General features: G+C 39.2%; 2 protein-coding genes, 1 long non-coding RNA gene and 1 pseudogene across 3 annotated transcripts; all 4 read right to left on the bottom strand.

The window, feature by feature from the left end:
* Positions 1-2,483: 2,483 nt before the first annotated feature.
* On the bottom strand, positions 2,484-5,192 carry LOC126589326 (peroxidase P7-like; annotated as a pseudogene).
* Positions 5,193-8,166: 2,974 nt separating this feature from the next.
* LOC126588576 (uncharacterized) lies at positions 8,167-10,022 on the bottom strand. Its single transcript, XR_007611524.1, has 2 exons — positions 9,780-10,022; positions 8,167-9,104 (listed from the first exon to the last, which is right to left on the bottom strand). It is a non-coding gene; the product is annotated as an uncharacterized LOC126588576 (long non-coding RNA).
* Positions 10,023-10,722: 700 nt separating this feature from the next.
* On the bottom strand, positions 10,723-12,331 carry LOC126588575 (peroxidase P7-like). The gene is made up of 3 exons (XM_050253682.1): positions 12,098-12,331; positions 11,576-11,770; positions 10,723-11,406 (listed from the first exon to the last, which is right to left on the bottom strand). The coding sequence occupies exons 1-3, from the start codon at positions 12,308-12,310 to the stop codon at positions 10,852-10,854; spliced, it is 963 nt and encodes a 320-aa protein (XP_050109639.1). The 5' UTR covers positions 12,311-12,331; the 3' UTR covers positions 10,723-10,851.
* Positions 12,332-14,086: 1,755 nt separating this feature from the next.
* LOC126589505 (cationic peroxidase 1-like) lies at positions 14,087-15,694 on the bottom strand. The gene is made up of 4 exons (XM_050254812.1): positions 15,450-15,694; positions 15,038-15,229; positions 14,799-14,964; positions 14,087-14,675 (listed from the first exon to the last, which is right to left on the bottom strand). Exons 1-4 carry the CDS (start codon positions 15,660-15,662, stop codon positions 14,287-14,289), a joined length of 960 nt encoding a protein of 319 aa, XP_050110769.1. The 5' UTR covers positions 15,663-15,694; the 3' UTR covers positions 14,087-14,286.
* Positions 15,695-16,639: the final 945 nt, after the last annotated feature.

Below are 16,639 nucleotides of genomic sequence, written 5' to 3'. Positions count from 1 at the left end.
TTCACGCCGAGCCTAGGTGACGCAACAGAGCGGCCCAACGATGCCTCAGAAGTAGCCGAGCACACTCTAGCTGCGCCTACTCCACCCGATGGAGACTTCTGGCATTTGCATGTCGACGACGCAGAAAAGCCTTCATCACTGCCGGCAGAGAATGCTCCAAAAAGATGGATCCCATCTGGGAAGGTCCGTACAAGATCAGCAGAGTAGGGGGCAAGAGTAATTACACCCTCACCACCATGAAGCGGCAAAAAGATTGAAAAGAAATGGATGGCCTACAATCTGAAGAAGTACCATGTGTGACCTCCCGCTACATCAAAACCCGAAGACTCAATAAGCTCGACGGGCACCACCTCACAAGCTGAGGACTATCCAGTTGTTATGCAGTTCCTACCTTACAGCTAAAGTTCTCGTTCGTTTCACTCGTTTTTCAATGAGGAATTTAGAAGTAATCACAACTTGGCTTGGCTGCATGCTTACAACAATTAATCACTCCTGCACTTCAAAAGAAGACTGCGCCTTTCTTAGGGACTCATCGCAGGAATTGCACCCCCCGAGGGACCAACCATGCTCTCCAATGCTAGAGGGTAAACCAATTCTCCGACACCCATATGGGTCAGCTCTCCAAGACGGGAGGATAAACTTTACACTCCGAATATCCAGACGTGGATGAGCCTGGCTGCCCTAGTATAACTAGATGCACGATGGCTTGCGCCGGGATTCCTAGAAGTAGCCGCAATGGTCTTTTTCAAGGCTTAGCTAACTGAAGGATTTTGGGTCTCTTGGCCTAATCCGTGGGGAACCGGGCCCTAGAGACGGAGAGGGCACATTACGCAGTACATCCGATGGACGGCTGCCCTGGAATCCTAAAGCTGCTACCGAGTGCACTAAGGTAGCCTACGGATTCTGGAAGACTGCCTACGGCTTGCCCTTCGAGCAGTAAAGCCGCACTAGACTTACACAACCGCACATTCTTGTGAAAGGTTAAACAAGCTAGCGCGCATATACGAAGTTTTATCCACTGCCGACATGCTACGTAGTCGATAAGCTTCACCTCTGCCAAGCGCAGAACAACCTACACCAAGTCCTAAAGTGTTGTGATACTTGCTACGCAACCTACGAAATTGAAGAAAGTCAAGGTTAACAGCCTAGTGGTTACGCGGACTTGTCTTCTTCTGTAAGTAAGGCATCCGGCTGCCAACCCTATGGCTAACAACTTTGCAAAGTTCTACACCAACACCTACAGCTGCATAGGCTACGCGAGCTTGTCTGCTTATAAAAAAGTAGCATGCCTGCCACTGGTCTATTAAGTCTAAAGGTTAGGGCATGAACAAAAGAAGTGAAGATAAAGAAAAACGAAGGAAAACATGTTTATAAACAACTAGCAAAGGCCGAAGGAGTTCAAGCAAAACAAGAGCTACAAGGAAAAACAAAGAAAATCCTAAAGGCTACCTAAAATACTACACTACAGCAGCTTGGACATCCCACGACTACTCGGTCGCCACACCTTCAACAGCCGTAACACTCTTAGCAACGGCATCATCCGGCGCTTCACCCCCGGCTGCCCCAGTTTGGGCACTAACTTCTCCAACTACTTCACCAATGAAAGCTTTAAAAGTAAAAGTAAGCAAGTCTTTCGGAGAAATAGAGAAGGTCTTAAAACCTCAAGCCCATCATTCTCACCCTTCAGCGGCTCATTCTTCTTAAGCGGACTAACACAGACGCGCTGCAGCTCATCCACTCCCTTCTTAGCATAAGCAGCGAAACGAAGCTCAGAAATTGCAAGCTTAAGATCTTGAATCTGAGGCGAATCAATCTCAGCAGCAAAGGGAGCAGGCTTTGGCGCCACTTTAGCAGCAGAGTCTACCTTACCACTCTTCATAATAGCAAGTCTCTACAAAGGTGAACCGGACTTGGCTCCCAAAGAACGTCCTGGTACAGACTTCGGCACTGGGGGCATGATAAAACCTTTACGTTGAGCAATCTTATCCACAATTGTACTAGCCATTCTCAACATGGAAGACACCACATGCTCAGATCTAGCAGCCTTATTTTTCTTCCCATTAGAAGAAGTCATGTCAATCACATACCTCTCGGTAGCAAGCGGACCCTCATGAGCAGCAGAAGAAGTCTTCAGTTTTTTCTTAACTAGGCATCTCATGAGCAGGCGGGGAAGATCTCTTCTTTCCATCTTCATTCATAGTAAGCTCCACGACAGCGATCAGACGAGCCAATGCATCCGCCTTGATCCTCTTTACCTCATCTTTCTGGAGCAGCCCACCTTTCTTTCAGCAAAGAAGACTAAGCAGCCAACGACATTCATGGTACTCAGCAGGGGAGCTCAACCCAGCATTCCAGCAGGCAGAAGGCATGCATGCCCAACATTCCAGCAGCCCATGAGACCCGCAATCTCCTTATTTCTCTCAATCGCCAGCCTGGCCCGAGTCAGGTCCAAGAGCCCAAATGACATGAGCCATGCGGCTCGCCTAACACTGTGCCCTAGCGCCACAATCCTTGACCCCAGCTGCACAAGCTGCCCTTGGCTCAAGCCAAGCCAAGCTGCCTAAGCAGTAGTCCCTGCCACGACATCTCCTCAGCTCATGCCGAGCCAGCTCCTGGCCCCTGCCAGCCGACGTGCCGCACCACCCCGCAATAGCACTATCCAAGAATAAGGCAAGAAAAATTAAATTTTTCTTACATTGGTGCGGCACGAGGAAGACGAAGAAAGCAACGAAAGACGGTCCTTTGCACGGGCAAGATGTATAAGATTGCTAGAGGAGGGGGAACAAATATCCTCTAAGCTATCTCTCTCTTGTAGGGTAGAATAAATCGCTCTCCAAAGTTGATTTAATAACCCACTTAAGGTGGACTTAAATAGGCTTTGAGAGAAATTTATTTCCCTTTCCTAGAAGGATCTAATTTCCTATTAAAGAGAGAATCTACAGCAAAATAGGAAGCAGTCCTAAGTTTCCTAAAGCAAGAAAATCTCTACACCTGCCGCCCTTTTCTGCGAGCAGCCCAACAGGTGTGGGGGCATTTGTGGAGCCAAAAATATTCACTAGGCGACACGTGGACTTTTGAACGAAAGAGGACAAAAATACCCTTGAGGCATATCGGGATTCCTACGCGCAAGTAGTGGGTAATCATCCTCAACCAATTCAAAAATGCTCCAAAAGAGGTAACCAATTCCAAATTATCTTATTTTAGGTAATTATTTCCAAAACTTAATTTCCCTAATATATTATTTAGTTAATTAATTATCTAAATAATATATTCTTCCCATATCTCCTAAAATCATCCCTTAATTATCAATTTGAAACATCCACTCAAACCTAAAAAATGATATAGGGCCGGCTACCCCATTCAAAGCCTATTCCATCACCTTTTTCTACCTTTTCCACCTTTCCTTCCCTTTTAAATTAGCCAATCAATACCATAAATACTAAAACATTTCCTTTCATATTTAATTAGTCAATTAATTGGCTAATTAAACCTAAAATAAACCCTAAAATCCCACCTAGTAGACCGGCCACATTCCCTCTCTTTGCTCCACACCTTTTCAAATTTCTTCCACTTTATTAGCCAAATAATGCTAGTCATTCAATTGGGTAACTTCCCATTTATTTCTATTATATTTTATTAGCCAATAAAGTGGCTAATAAAACCACAAAATTCATCCCAAAGCACAAAGAAAGGGCCGGCCATTTCTTGAAGATGTGGACCAATTTGGTCCTATAAATAGTCACCCATTTTTACCAAACACTCATGCCAAATCTCTTGCAAAAATTCCAAAACACTCTAAACACTATTTCTCTCTAAAATTCTAACTTTGGCATCGGAGGTTCTTCGGCCAAAGCCCCCCCCATTCATCGTGGGCGCGTGAGGCTTTTGGCCTTAACCTAAGGTGCTAGTTGTTTTGTAGGTGCAAAATCGTCCAAGATCGAAGAGGTGAAAATTTGCATCCACACTTATCACTATCGGTGCCATTATTCTTATATAGCTCTTGATCAGAATGGAGGAGACCCTTTTGTTTCAACAAGGAATTAAAGTAGACGGTATCAAATCTCCTTGTAGTTGCATCTAGTGGCAATGTATTGTCATTTCCCCCACTTGATGGGCAATTTTGTTGCGCTGAGGCTGCGAAGCTGGGGTCTATGTTGGTGTCATTGTAAATTCTGGCCCGGAAGGTGGTGCACCGAGCTAGTCCAATGGTGTGGGCGGCTGAGAGGACAACTAAGTCTGTTAGGTCTAGACCATGAGCTTGGAAGTTAGAGAGAAGCTGCGGGAAGTTGAAAAATGGGGTGGAAGATTTCTATTTGCATCATTCAAGTTTGCCGTTCTGGCATCTCTTCTTCCTAACGGGACTTGGTAAAGAGGTCCACCCAGCTAAAAAACAACAGACACGAACACAAATTTCGTTAAAAAAGAATTACTGTTAGAATCGTCAAATTTATGCATCAAACGATATGACAGTGTAATATATTTTGCATTGCGGCCACTTAATAACCTCAATAATGTCAGCATTTATTTTTAACAAGATATATACTGACATGCGCATACTGAGACAATATTAATGAACCCAGCGTTATGAATGTACTCACAAGGAATACAGAATCACGAGCTGCAACTGCTAATATATCAGCACATGAGACCACACTGCGTTTGCAAGCTTTGTCCACGGCGTTTTTTATATCGTCGATCACATCGAATCCCCTTACTGAATTCACATTTGGGAAAGCTGTCTTCTCACCAGTGAAGCTCGAAGTGTCATCAAGTAGAATTGATCCATCACAGCCCTGTACATAGTCAACCATGAATATTAATATTTCAGCCAATAAATAAATGAACAATTTCATAACTAAAGACAATTCTGGCAGCCGCAATGCATGCAAATGCACCGAATATGGTTTAGTCTAATTACATTAACAAAGCAGTCATGGAAGTGAAGGCGGAGTAGAGAGGCTCCGATTCGTGGCTCGCGAAAGATGGCCTGCTTGACAACTCTTCTAATGGCTGGTAGTGCCTGAGGGCACACTCTGTTGTAGAAACCAGCACTTAGTTGTGCAGACGTTGGTATTACAGTAATGGAAACTACCACTGCAATACATACTAGGAAAGATTGAAGGGCAGCCATGACAATATAGGTATAGTTAGTTTCTTGTCCAATTGCTAAGCAGTGATGATGAAGATCAAGGAGTTTGAGTGCTTTTATAGAGAAATTTTATTTTATGTTTTATTTTTGGGTTTTGGGGGGCGGATAAGGCTAGTTTGCATCTGCCACTTGTTCCAACAATATAATTATCTGATGTATATAATATGCATGCATAATTAACTTATGGGTAATGTTAGAGAGGCCAAAAATTTTAAACCAAATTTGTAAATCAAATGATGTGATTGTTGATGATTAGATTATTATTTTAGCGTTGATTAACGTGCTTATATCCTATTAGTGACACATCATTTTGTTTGCAAAATTGATTTAAAATTTTAGTCTCCTTTATTAAAAGCACGGAATATACAGCCTTTTTATTATAGTTCTGGACCAATTCCGCAATACGTGTAATTTAGGGTGAGGAATTACTCTAAAACAAGACATAGATAGCATAATACAGAAGCGATAATATTGTTGTTGTGTACGTATGTCATCGACTAAATCAACCCAAGACGAGGGGCAGCCAGTCTCTGCATTTCTGTATCTTAATGTATACGATAGAAGGTTTGCCGTTTGCCAACTCAAGTTGGCGATTTGAATCATTTGATGAATGATAAAAAAAATAAAAGAGAAGTTGACCATGTAATAATAAATAGGAAGTTTGAAGATTTCCAGTGAGATGTTTGAGCACCGAAAGTCGAATAATTCTTGTTTTTCATAAGGTCAAACCCTTTGCATATAACTCGGGATATGATGGCTATCATTCTCAAGAAATTTCAATAGAAAAATATTTTCCCTATAACTGTTCTAAAAATCTCTGTCTAGCGTTGCCTAGGCGGGACAGTTGGTCATCGTCTCGATTAATGTCTAGGTGTTTGAAAATTAAGAAAGGGCAACTAGACCGCCTAGCCACCCACTTAGCCTGCCCGGACCCGCCTAGGCACCAACTAATGTTGCAACTCACTCAAACAGAAAATAGATAATTTTCATTTTGCGTTTTATTTTTTTCAATAAATTGTAAAATATTTATTAAATACTTAAATGAATACACATTATATGCATGTTCCCTATGTTTTCATTATGTTTTAATACTTCCTAATATATATATCATTCTATTTTGTAGTTTATAATGTAATTACATATATTTTATGTATAAACACACTTATTTACACAAAATATAATAGATTTACTTAAATCTGCCTAATCCGCCTAGGCGCTAGGCCCCAGCTCACCACCTGACTAGCGCCTAGCACCTTTTAGATTTCTTATTATCTAATGCCATTTGATTCTTTGAATTAAGCTCTTAGGCAACTACTAAGTTCTTAAGAATAAAAACGTTCACATACTAAACTTTGATGCAAACAAAACTATATTAGTTAAGAGGATTTCCAAAAGGGGTTCCTTTTTTAAGCTAAGTATTTGCTATAATTGTTGCAAATTAAGGCCCAATTTGGTGTTATTTTTTTCACCAAAAATTGTTTCACTGTAAAGTTAAGCAGTAAAAAAGTTTTTGGTAAAAATAAAATATCATGTTTACTTTAAAAGCAATGGCCTCCAGGCAACTTTTAAAAGCAGCATGCATATAAGTTATTTTTAAAAGCTGTTTTAATAAAAAACGGAGTTGAGCCTTTAATAAATATTTTTAATTCCTGTAATACGCTCATTAATTCTTAAAAAATGACATTATTTATCCTTTTAGACACATTTTATCCTTGGAGAACAAAGTGAACACCACCACCTACCACTACAAACCCTAACTTCTTACACCATTGCCATTACCATCATCATTGTTACCAATACCACCACACCACAACTGCGCTACCACCACCACCACCACCACCACAACCATATCCATCGCCACTACCACCACTACCACCATAACCACAATTGTCACTACCATCGTTGCCGCCACTACCACCTCCATAAACACAATCGCCACCACTGTCACCAAACCACAACCAAAACGACCACTACCATCATTGCAATCACCACCATCGCCGTTATTGCCGCCCCTACCACCATTGTTACCTCTACAGCCCAACCACCACAATCTTTTATTGGCACCACCACCACCATCACAACCATTGCCCTTGTTACCGTTGTTAGTTGTTGTCGCTCACACTATCATGTCCATTTTTGTCATTATATACAATTATATTACTTTTACATTAAAATTTACCAAACATTTTTACACTGATTTTCTTACTCAAAACACTCTTAAAAATACAGTTTTATCAAATAGTCGGCTACTTTATTTTGCAATGACTAATTTTAAAGCACTACAAAAGTAGTTTTTTTAAATAAATAAAAAATCATAGCAATCCCAAATTGGTCCTAAATCATTTTAGTTAGCCAACTTTTAATTTCAATCATTTATAGAAACGATATTTATTAGCTAAATTCTATTGTACATCAAAAACATCTACAAAACATTAAGAATGAAAGTAATAACCCAAAAAAGAAAAAACTAGAGCAGAGCAAAGCCACACAACTAAAACAATAAACCAGTTCTATGTTTTTTTATCCCTATTAATAAACTCGAAACATAAAGATCTGGACTCTGGTTGTGAAATACAATCCTTAAGACATTATTTTTATGAGCTTTTAGAGGCTAATTAACCTAATTTAGGAGGCTAGGAGCCTAATAACTACTAGAGTTGTTGGATTACCTTTTTCTGTCGACACTTCCCTATGGTTTAGCTTATCAGCCGCATGCTATTATATGTATAATTTCATAAGAATTCGATTAAATTGGATTAATCATGAAAAAATTTCAAAGTTTTGTGGATGATAATGTAACGAATATCTTATTAATCTTAGTCAATTATATGTTGGAAAACTCAGACCAAGTGCAATGATTGTGCAAGGATCCGAATCATCGGTCTAACCTGATCCCAACCCGATTTCTCATTCAACCCTTAGTCATATGACACGTCCCGAACATCAGGGTAAGTACGTGATGGCCGACACCCGAAAGTGACACAAGCCATTTAGGATGCATGAGAACAAGAAATAAATAAGACTTATAAATTTAAATATAATTAATATGCAAATGAGGAACGTGTTCAGAGCATACAACTAATTTACTGACACTAGCAGGGAAATAACATAAAATTTAATGAATAAAGGAATGGGTCCTACATCGAAAGGACTCGAAGATGCCGATGCGGAAGTGATTTGATGCCGGAATTGTACATCTCGATTCTAAGTCATGAGGAGGCACAAAACAAACATGAGTGGACAAAGTTGATATATATAATACTAAAACATTTATCAACATACTAACTCCCAAAGTTTTATGAAAACTAATAACATAATATGTGCTAGGTTTTTCCGAAAACCCTAGCATGCTGTAAAACTTCATAAAACATATCTCGTATATAGTGTGCTAACTAGTGCTATCAATATCGCCCAAAGGCATATATAACTCTTCCTTCAGAACACTTCCTTGACAAATATCAATCATCTGCAGGCTCCTACAACACCCAACCCGAAAGTATCAATCGCCCGAAGGCTCCTACAACACTCAACTCGAAGGTCAATACAAGTATCAATCGCCCGAAGACTCTTACAGCACCCAACCCGAAAGTCATTAATAGGGACCAATAGATACGCACAAAACCATTGAAAATAATATTTCCAAACATAGGTACATATATCTCAAAAACATCTTCATAGTATAAAGTCATCCATCATCTATACTATAAAAAAACGTGTAAAAACATGTTCTAAATAATATATCGTCATCCATCAGATATCCTACAAGAACATGGATTCGATAGAAAATATGGTATTCCAAAATAAGCTCAGTATCATAAAACATAATCATTAAATCATGATTTCATGTATGCATTTCTACTATTAAAACATGCATTTTAAAATGAGTCCACTCACACTACTTCGCCGCCGAAAAGCTATGCAGACTAGTAAAGGCTAAACGCCGCAATATATGCACCTAAGCACATAAAGGATTCAATTAGTCAAACTCTACTCAAACGATTTAATTTGAAAAAAAAGGACATCGAAAACGAGTCCAAGACATCGAAATTAGCTTATGAGGGGTTCCGGATGAAACCCGAAAAATCAACGGTTAACGTTGATCGGTCAAAGTCAATGGTCATCGTTGATTAGGTCAACAGTCAGACCGGGTCAAAAGCTGAACCGGTTCAGTAGGCTGGACCAGGTTCTTAGGCTTGGGTCCTATGGTTAGTGGACCGGATCTAGGGACCAAAGGCCTGGATCCAATAGGGTTTTGGGTCTAGGCTTTTAAGCGGGCTGGATGCAAAGGCCCGAAGGCCTAGGCCTACACGGCTTTAACGCTTGAGACCGAAAGGGTTTGGGTTTTCCAATTGGGCTAGGCATTGAGGCCTGGCCCGATTGTTTTTGGGTTATAAAATAAAATAATATAAATAAACATAAAAGGGTTTGGGCCAAACAGGTTTAAACGGGCTTAGGGCCGGATTTCTTAACGCGACCCAAAAAGGGCCTAGGTTCACTGGACTTGGGTGACCCATTCCTCGCCGGGGATGGAGGCCGGAGCCTCCCGTGCTTCGGTCGACACCAAAACGTAACCCTAGACTCCGATCTAAGTGTCAACTTGAAAAGTGAGACAAGGAGAAGAGGTTGCTACCCTTGGTTTCCCGAGAAAAGGTCGGGGGTGGCCGGAATACCGTTTGAAACCTACGGACGTCCGTCGGGGTTTCCTGGGTTGCTGGGCTTCGCTGAGCTCCACAGAGACGAGTGAGGGTGAGAGAGAGAGAGCCCACGAAGCCGGTGGTGGTGGCACGCCGTCGTCGGGGTGTGGGTGTCTCAAGTGTGCGTAGGTGGTGTGGGTTCGATCGGGGAGAAAGTGGGAGAGTTAGAGAGCTGAGAGAGAGAGGGTGAGAGAGTGAAGAGGTTGACTCGGGGAGAGGAGGAGGAAGAGAGTGAGAGAGAGTTCAGTGCTTGCCATGTGGCAGCGTGAGGGAGAAGGGAGAACAAGATGGAGGGTCCGGATTAGATAAGAATAAGGACCCAAATGCACATTTTAAACACTTTTTGGGATAAAGTGAAATTACAATTTAAAAATTGGGGGTGGGGTTTCACATCATGACTGGCGCACTTGTAGGTTAATTTTTTTTTTTTTAGTAAAGTGATAACATTAGTGGGTTAATTGGTTAGTTGTTAGGGGGCATGAGAATCAGTGGGGATTAAATCCACACTGAAATGTATACCCATGAGCTTTTCGTCACTACGGTAAAGCTTCATCTACATATTTTTAGTTATTTAAGAGAAGTGAGAAGAGAACTTTTGAAAAATGACACGTTAACTTAGCCATTAGAAATGCATGAAGCTGTAAATAGAATAATAAGGGTAATTGTTAGCTCACACCTAATAACTTGGCCATTTAGCTACTAATTAATTAATTAAATATATTTTTTTTGGCCAAACAATAGAGATTTATTAGATTAGGGAGCCGACAGGGTTCAACCATGATTGGATCTATAACTTTTAATTCCTCATATTTCCGTGTTCTGTTCAATATGGAAAAGAGCTTGGCTTTTTATAGACCATGTACACGTTGTATTCTAATCTCAAAGCCAATCTCCATATTATTCAATAAATAGTCTTTTTTGGGTACATTATATAGCTTGATCATAGATTATGCTACTTTGCAAAATCATGAAAAACATATATCTTTTTAATCGTGACAACAACACACACTAATTGATTTTCCGACAGTTCAATCTTACTTCTCCATCATTCCCAGTAAGAGGCTTGAGGTTACCCATCTTGATCATAGAGGCTGAAAAGTCTCTAGCAAAAGCAAATGGGTTCCTGCTGTATTTAAACACCAGGTTATCACTATCGGTGCCATTATTCTTAAATAGCTCTTGATCAGAATGGAGGAGACCCTTTTGTTTCAACAAGGAATTAAAGTAGACGGTATCAAATCTCCTTGTAGTTGCATCTAGTGGCAATGTATTGTCATTTCCTCCACTTGATGGGCAATTTTGTTGCGCTGAGGCTGCGAAGCTGGGGTCTATGTTGGTGTCATTGTAAATTCTGGCCCGGAAGGTGGTGCACCGAGCTAGTCCAATGGTGTGGGCGGCTGAGAGGACAACCAAGTCTGTTAGGTCCAGACCATGAGCTTGGAAGTTAGAGAGAAGCTGCGGGAAGTTGAAAAATGGGGGTGGAAGATTTCTATTTGCATCATTCAAGCTTGCAGTTCTTGCATCTCTTCTTCCTAACGGGACTTGGTAAAGAGGTCCATCCAGCTAAAAAGTAACAAACACAAACACAAATTTCATTAAAAAAGATTACCGTTAGAATCGTCAAATTTATTCACCATTTGGCATTGCGGCCACTCTATAGCCTCAGCATTTTTTTTAACATTCTGACATGCGCATACTGAGACAATATTAATGAACCCAGCGTTATACTCACAAGGAACACAGAATCACGAGCTGCAACTGCTAATATATCAGCACATGAGACCACGCTGCGGTTGCAAGCTTTGTCCACGGCCTTTTTTATATCATCAATTACGTCGAATCCCCTCACTGAATTCACATTTGGGAGAGCTGTCTTCTCACCAGTGAAGCTCGGAGTGTCATCAAGTAGAATTGATCCATCACAGCCCTGTACATAGTCAACCATTGTTAGCAGTCCCACATCGGTGGGGGTAAAGAAAAGCAATAACTTTAAGTAGGATTACCCCACTCTAACTAATACCAACCAAAACCTTTGTGATAAAACCCCACATCTAACGGATTTGGCAGATGGTAAAGTTGGACAATATCTGTGTCATTAGAGTGGGGCCTCTCGGACCCGTTGATCTAAAAAAAATTCAACAACCATGAACACAATAATATTTCAGCGACTAAATAATGAACAATTTCATAACTAAAGAGAATTCTGGCAAGCCCAATGCATGCACATGCACCCAATTTAGTTTAGTCTAATTACATTAACAAAGCAGTCATGGAAGTGAAGGCGGAGTAGAGAGGCTCCGATTCGCGGCTCACGAAAGATGGCCTGCTTGACAACTGCTCTAATGGCTGGTAGTGCCTGAGGGCACACTTTGTTGTAGAAATCAGCACTTAGTTGTGCAGACGTTGGTATTACGGTAATGGAAACTGCCACTACAATACATACTAGTAAAGATTGAAGGGCAGCCATGACAATATAGGTATAGTTAGTTTCTTGTCCAATGGCTAAGCAGTGATGATGAAGATCAAGGAGTTTGAGTGCTTTTATAGAGGAATTTTCTTCTATGTTTTATTTTTGGGTTTTGGGGCGGCGTAGGAGGTGTGGTGTCAGTCTCTACATTTCTGTATCTTAATGTATACAATAGAAGGTTTGCCGGCCGTTTGCCAACTCAAGTTGGCGATTTGAATCATTTGATGAATGATAAAAATAAAATAAAAAAGAAGTTGGCCATGTAATAATAAATAGGGAGTATGAAAAATTCCAGTGGGATGTTTGAGCATCGAAAGTCTGTATAATATTTAAAAATAAAATAAAAAGTCGTATAATTCTTGTTTTTCATAAGGTCAAACCATTTGCATATAACTACGGATATGATGGCTATATAATATATATCCATTCTCATAATTTTCAATATAATAATATTTCCCTATACTTTGCATAGGTTTCTTATTATCTAATGCCATTTGATTCTTTGAATTAATTTCTTAGGCAACTTCCTAAGTTCTTGAGAATAAAAACTTTCACATACTAAACTTTGATGCAAACAAAACTATACTAGTTAAAGAGGATTCCCAAGGGGATCCTCTTTTTTAAGCTAAGTTTTTGCTGTATTTGCTTCAAAAAGTCAATTTAGTTAGCCAACTTTTAATTTCAATCATTTATACAAATGACATCCATTATCTAAATTCTATTGTACATCAAAGACATCTACAAAACACTATAAACATAATAACCCCAAAAAGAAAAAACTAGAGCAGAACAAAGCCACACAACTAAAACAATAAACCACTTATAATGTTCTTATGCCTATTCATAAATTCAAAACATAAAGGTCTAGAATCTGATTGTGAAATACAATCCTTTAAGACATCATTTTTTATGAGCCTTTATAGGTTAATTAACCTAATTTAGGAGGCTAGCTAGGAGCATAATAACTACTAGAGTTGTTGGATTACCTTTCTTTGCCTACACTTCCCTATGGTTTAGCTTATGATCAGCCGTATTCTATTATATGTATAGTTTCATAAGAAAAAAGATAAAGTTGGTTTAATCACGAAAAGTTTTAAAGTTTGTGGATGATGTTGTAACGAATATCTATAGATACATTAAATCAAAGATTAAAAACGAAAAGTGCATGCGTGCATGACTTGTAGAGAAGTTTGATGGCCGGTGGGCGGCGGTAGGTGCAATGGAAGAGGAGGGAAAGTGCTGGGCTACTGGGTTTTCTTTTATTTACTTGAATCTTATTTTTTTAGTACTCTTTCCAATATATTTAGTTTAGTATGTATTTTTTAGGTTACAACGGAAGGATCCGAATCATAGGTCTATAGGTCTAACCTGATCCCAACCCGATTACTCGTTCAACCCTCAGTCATAACTGAGGCAATTGTAAGTTAATTAATATTTTTATTGGAGCAATAACATTAAGTTAATAGTTAGTTGTTAGGTGGCTTGAGAATCCGTGGAGATTAATCCACACTAAAATGCATAGGCATGAGCTTTTTGCCACTACTGTAAAGCTTCATCTGTATGTTTTTAGTTATTTAAGAGAAGTGAGATGAGAACTTTTGAAGGAGTAACATGTTAACTTAGCCATTTAGAAATGAATGAAGCTGTAAATAGAATAAGGATAATTGTTAGCTCACACCTAATAACTTAGCCATTTAGAGATGGAAAATAATTTTGTCCAGGATTTAGTTTCAGACGTTTTGTTTTAATTAATACTAGTCTTCTGACATAATTGAATTTGCAGTTCTGATCACCTATATTAGTATTGATTATTTATTGGATAGTGGTAGTAATTCTACATTTCTGCTTCGAGACATGGCATATAAGTATTTCGCACCAAATCTAATCAAACAAGAACTATGAAAACTTAGAAATAAAAATTACAGCATCTGAAGTCACTTGGTTTTACTGAACTAGATCATTTTAAATGGCCCGGATCAGTTTATTTTGCGACAGTTGGTACGAACTTGACCACTCTTTCCCGTAAGCGGGCTAAGGCTCCCCATTTTCAGCATGGCATTTGCAAAATCTGTATAAAAAGTTTCGGCAGTGGTGCTATAAGTTTTAACCAGAGAATCTGTTGAGCCACCACTGAAAAGCTGCTGATCAGAATGCATTAGACCCTTGCTATTCACCAGGTTCTTAAAATAAGCATTATCGAAGATGAAAGGGCTTGTGACGTCTAGTGAAGAAAGGTTGTCATCAGTCCCGGAGCTCGCAGTACAGTTTGATTTCAAAGATGTAGCAAATGATGAATCGATGTTAGTCTCATTATGTATCCGTTCTCGAAACACTAGACACCTTGCTTGGCCCGTTGTGTGAGATCCTAGTCACAAATTTTTGATGATTTTCAATGGTGATTAATATAATTCCTTGGAAAGTCAAGTAATTGAAATTCGAGAATTTCCCAAATATGTTGTTGCTTTTTTTTCGTTACATATGTACTTACCCGAGAGAGCTACCAATTCTTTGGTAGTAAATCCTTTAGTTGAGAAAGAAGTGATGAGGTCATTAAGATTTAGACTTGGAGATGGGAGCTCACTAGTTGCAGCACTTAAACTTGCTGTGGTGGAGTCCCTTCTGCCCAACTGAACCGTCCATGAAGGCCCTCCCAACTGCATGACCATATATACATTTAAATCAATTTCCGTAAATTTTATTCTAACTTATACATTTTATGTTACTTACTGAAACAACTGAATCGCGAGCTGCAATGGCAAGTATATCTGCGCAGGAAACAACCCCGGGGCAGGCACCTTCTAGCTGAGATTTTATGGTATCGATCAATTCAAATCCCCTCAATGAGTTTGTATTTGGTGGCGCCGTCTTTTCCCCAGTAAAATTTGCAGTGTCATCTAATAGAACAGACGCATCACATCCCTATTTTGAAATAACACGAAAAAATCGTCAATACTAATAATGACCAAGGAGAAGGATTTTATTTGTGACATAAGATTTGAACTGAATTAGTACAAAAGAAAGTTAATCTTGTGAAATACATGCGTGCATGCAAAGTTACTATTTTCTTTCTACAGCAAGAACTATTTCATAAATGCGCTCGCAAAATCTGAGAGTGGACGGAGGGTAGGAAGGGACATACATTGACAAAGCAATCGTGGAAATGGAGACGGAGTAAGGATGCCCCCATGCGATGCTCCTTCACCACTGCATTAACAACTGCATTCCGAACAATGGAAAGGGTTCGAGGGCACGTTGTCGAGTAGTAATTGGAGGACAATTGGGCAGACGATATCCTAAACAGGAATAAAAGCACAAAGAAGCAGAATCTGATATAGCGTGAGATAAAAGCCATAGCCAAAAAGATAGAGGGTACAATGTACTTCTTTTCCTTTTTTCTTTCTCCAGTAGAATGGACCTTAAGGTTGCATAAATAGAGGATTACGTTAGTGGACTATTAACTGTTTGCCGATTTACTATTATTTGTTCCAAGTCAAAGGTCCTAAAGGTTTAGCCAAACCAACCAAAGTCGTCAGATTTTAATTGTTATCTGAACCAGCAAAACATGATAAAAATCAAATATGAAGGGAAATGATTTTGGCACATCGTTATATTACAAATGTATTACTTTATCTTTTTATTGTCTTAGAATTGAATAAATTAAGAGAAAATAAGAGAACAATAAAATGAGACAAGTTTAGAAGAAGAAAATGAGAGTTCGAAAATCATTAAGCAAACATCAAATACAAATTTTTTATCAATTTAATTATTGTTTAATTAGTATTTAACCCTTCAACCCAAATTCCACTTCATAGGAAAAGTGTCTGGTGGCCTACAAATCATTGTAATGCATGTTGAGAATGAATCATATATTGATGAGAAGAGAAATCTTGCATGGGCTTATAAATATGTTATGCTACTCTATATTGCCAATTGGATTTAAGGTGGAACCCCAACTTTCTTCATAGTATAAAAACCAGGTTTGTCCCACGTGTGAAGGTTAACAACTATACGTGCTCCACGTCATCCGATTTGTGTTGTCCATGTGTTAAGCTTAAAAATATGTCACACATATGGGACGTGTTGAGAATGAATTCTACATTTATGAGAGATGAAACTTTACATGAACTTATAAGTAAATTGAGATACTTTCTTCAATGCAGAAGATGTTCCTCTGAATTTTACTTTGTTACTTTTTCTAGATAATTTTCAAGTTATCGAAGTGGGAGAAACCAAACACAATAGTGGTTAATTTGACCATGACTGTTATATGTTAGTGTGTGAACGTGTTTTTTCATGGAGGTATCTAATCAGTCAATCGAACAAAAAGGC

The sequence above is a fragment of the Malus sylvestris genome, chromosome 11 (assembly GCF_916048215.2).
Source record: "Malus sylvestris chromosome 11, drMalSylv7.2, whole genome shotgun sequence".
Taxonomy (NCBI): Eukaryota; Viridiplantae; Streptophyta; class Magnoliopsida; order Rosales; family Rosaceae; genus Malus; species Malus sylvestris.
This window is presented reverse-complemented; position numbering and strand designations above follow the sequence as displayed.

Bases quoted from the DNA above. Each gene is read 5' to 3' on its own strand.
- LOC126588575 (XM_050253682.1), bottom strand. From the start codon at position 12,310: ATGGCTGCCCTTCAATCTTTACTAGTATGTATTGTAGTGGCAGTTTCC. The intron at 11,771-12,097 runs GTAATTAGACTA...GACTATGTACAG, and splicing joins TCCATGACTGCTTTGTTAAT to GGCTGTGATGGATCAATTCT. The intron at 11,407-11,575 runs GTGAGTATAACG...GTTACTTTTTAG, and splicing joins CTCGTGATTCTGTGTTCCTT to CTGGATGGACCTCTTTACCA.
- LOC126589505 (XM_050254812.1), bottom strand. From the start codon at position 15,662: ATGGCTTTTATCTCACGCTATATCAGATTCTGCTTCTTTGTGCTTTTA. The intron at 14,965-15,037 runs GTAAGTAACATA...ATGGTCATGCAG, and splicing joins CTCGCGATTCAGTTGTTTCA to TTGGGAGGGCCTTCATGGAC. The intron at 14,676-14,798 runs GTAAGTACATAT...ATTTGTGACTAG, and splicing joins AGAATTGGTAGCTCTCTCGG to GATCTCACACAACGGGCCAA.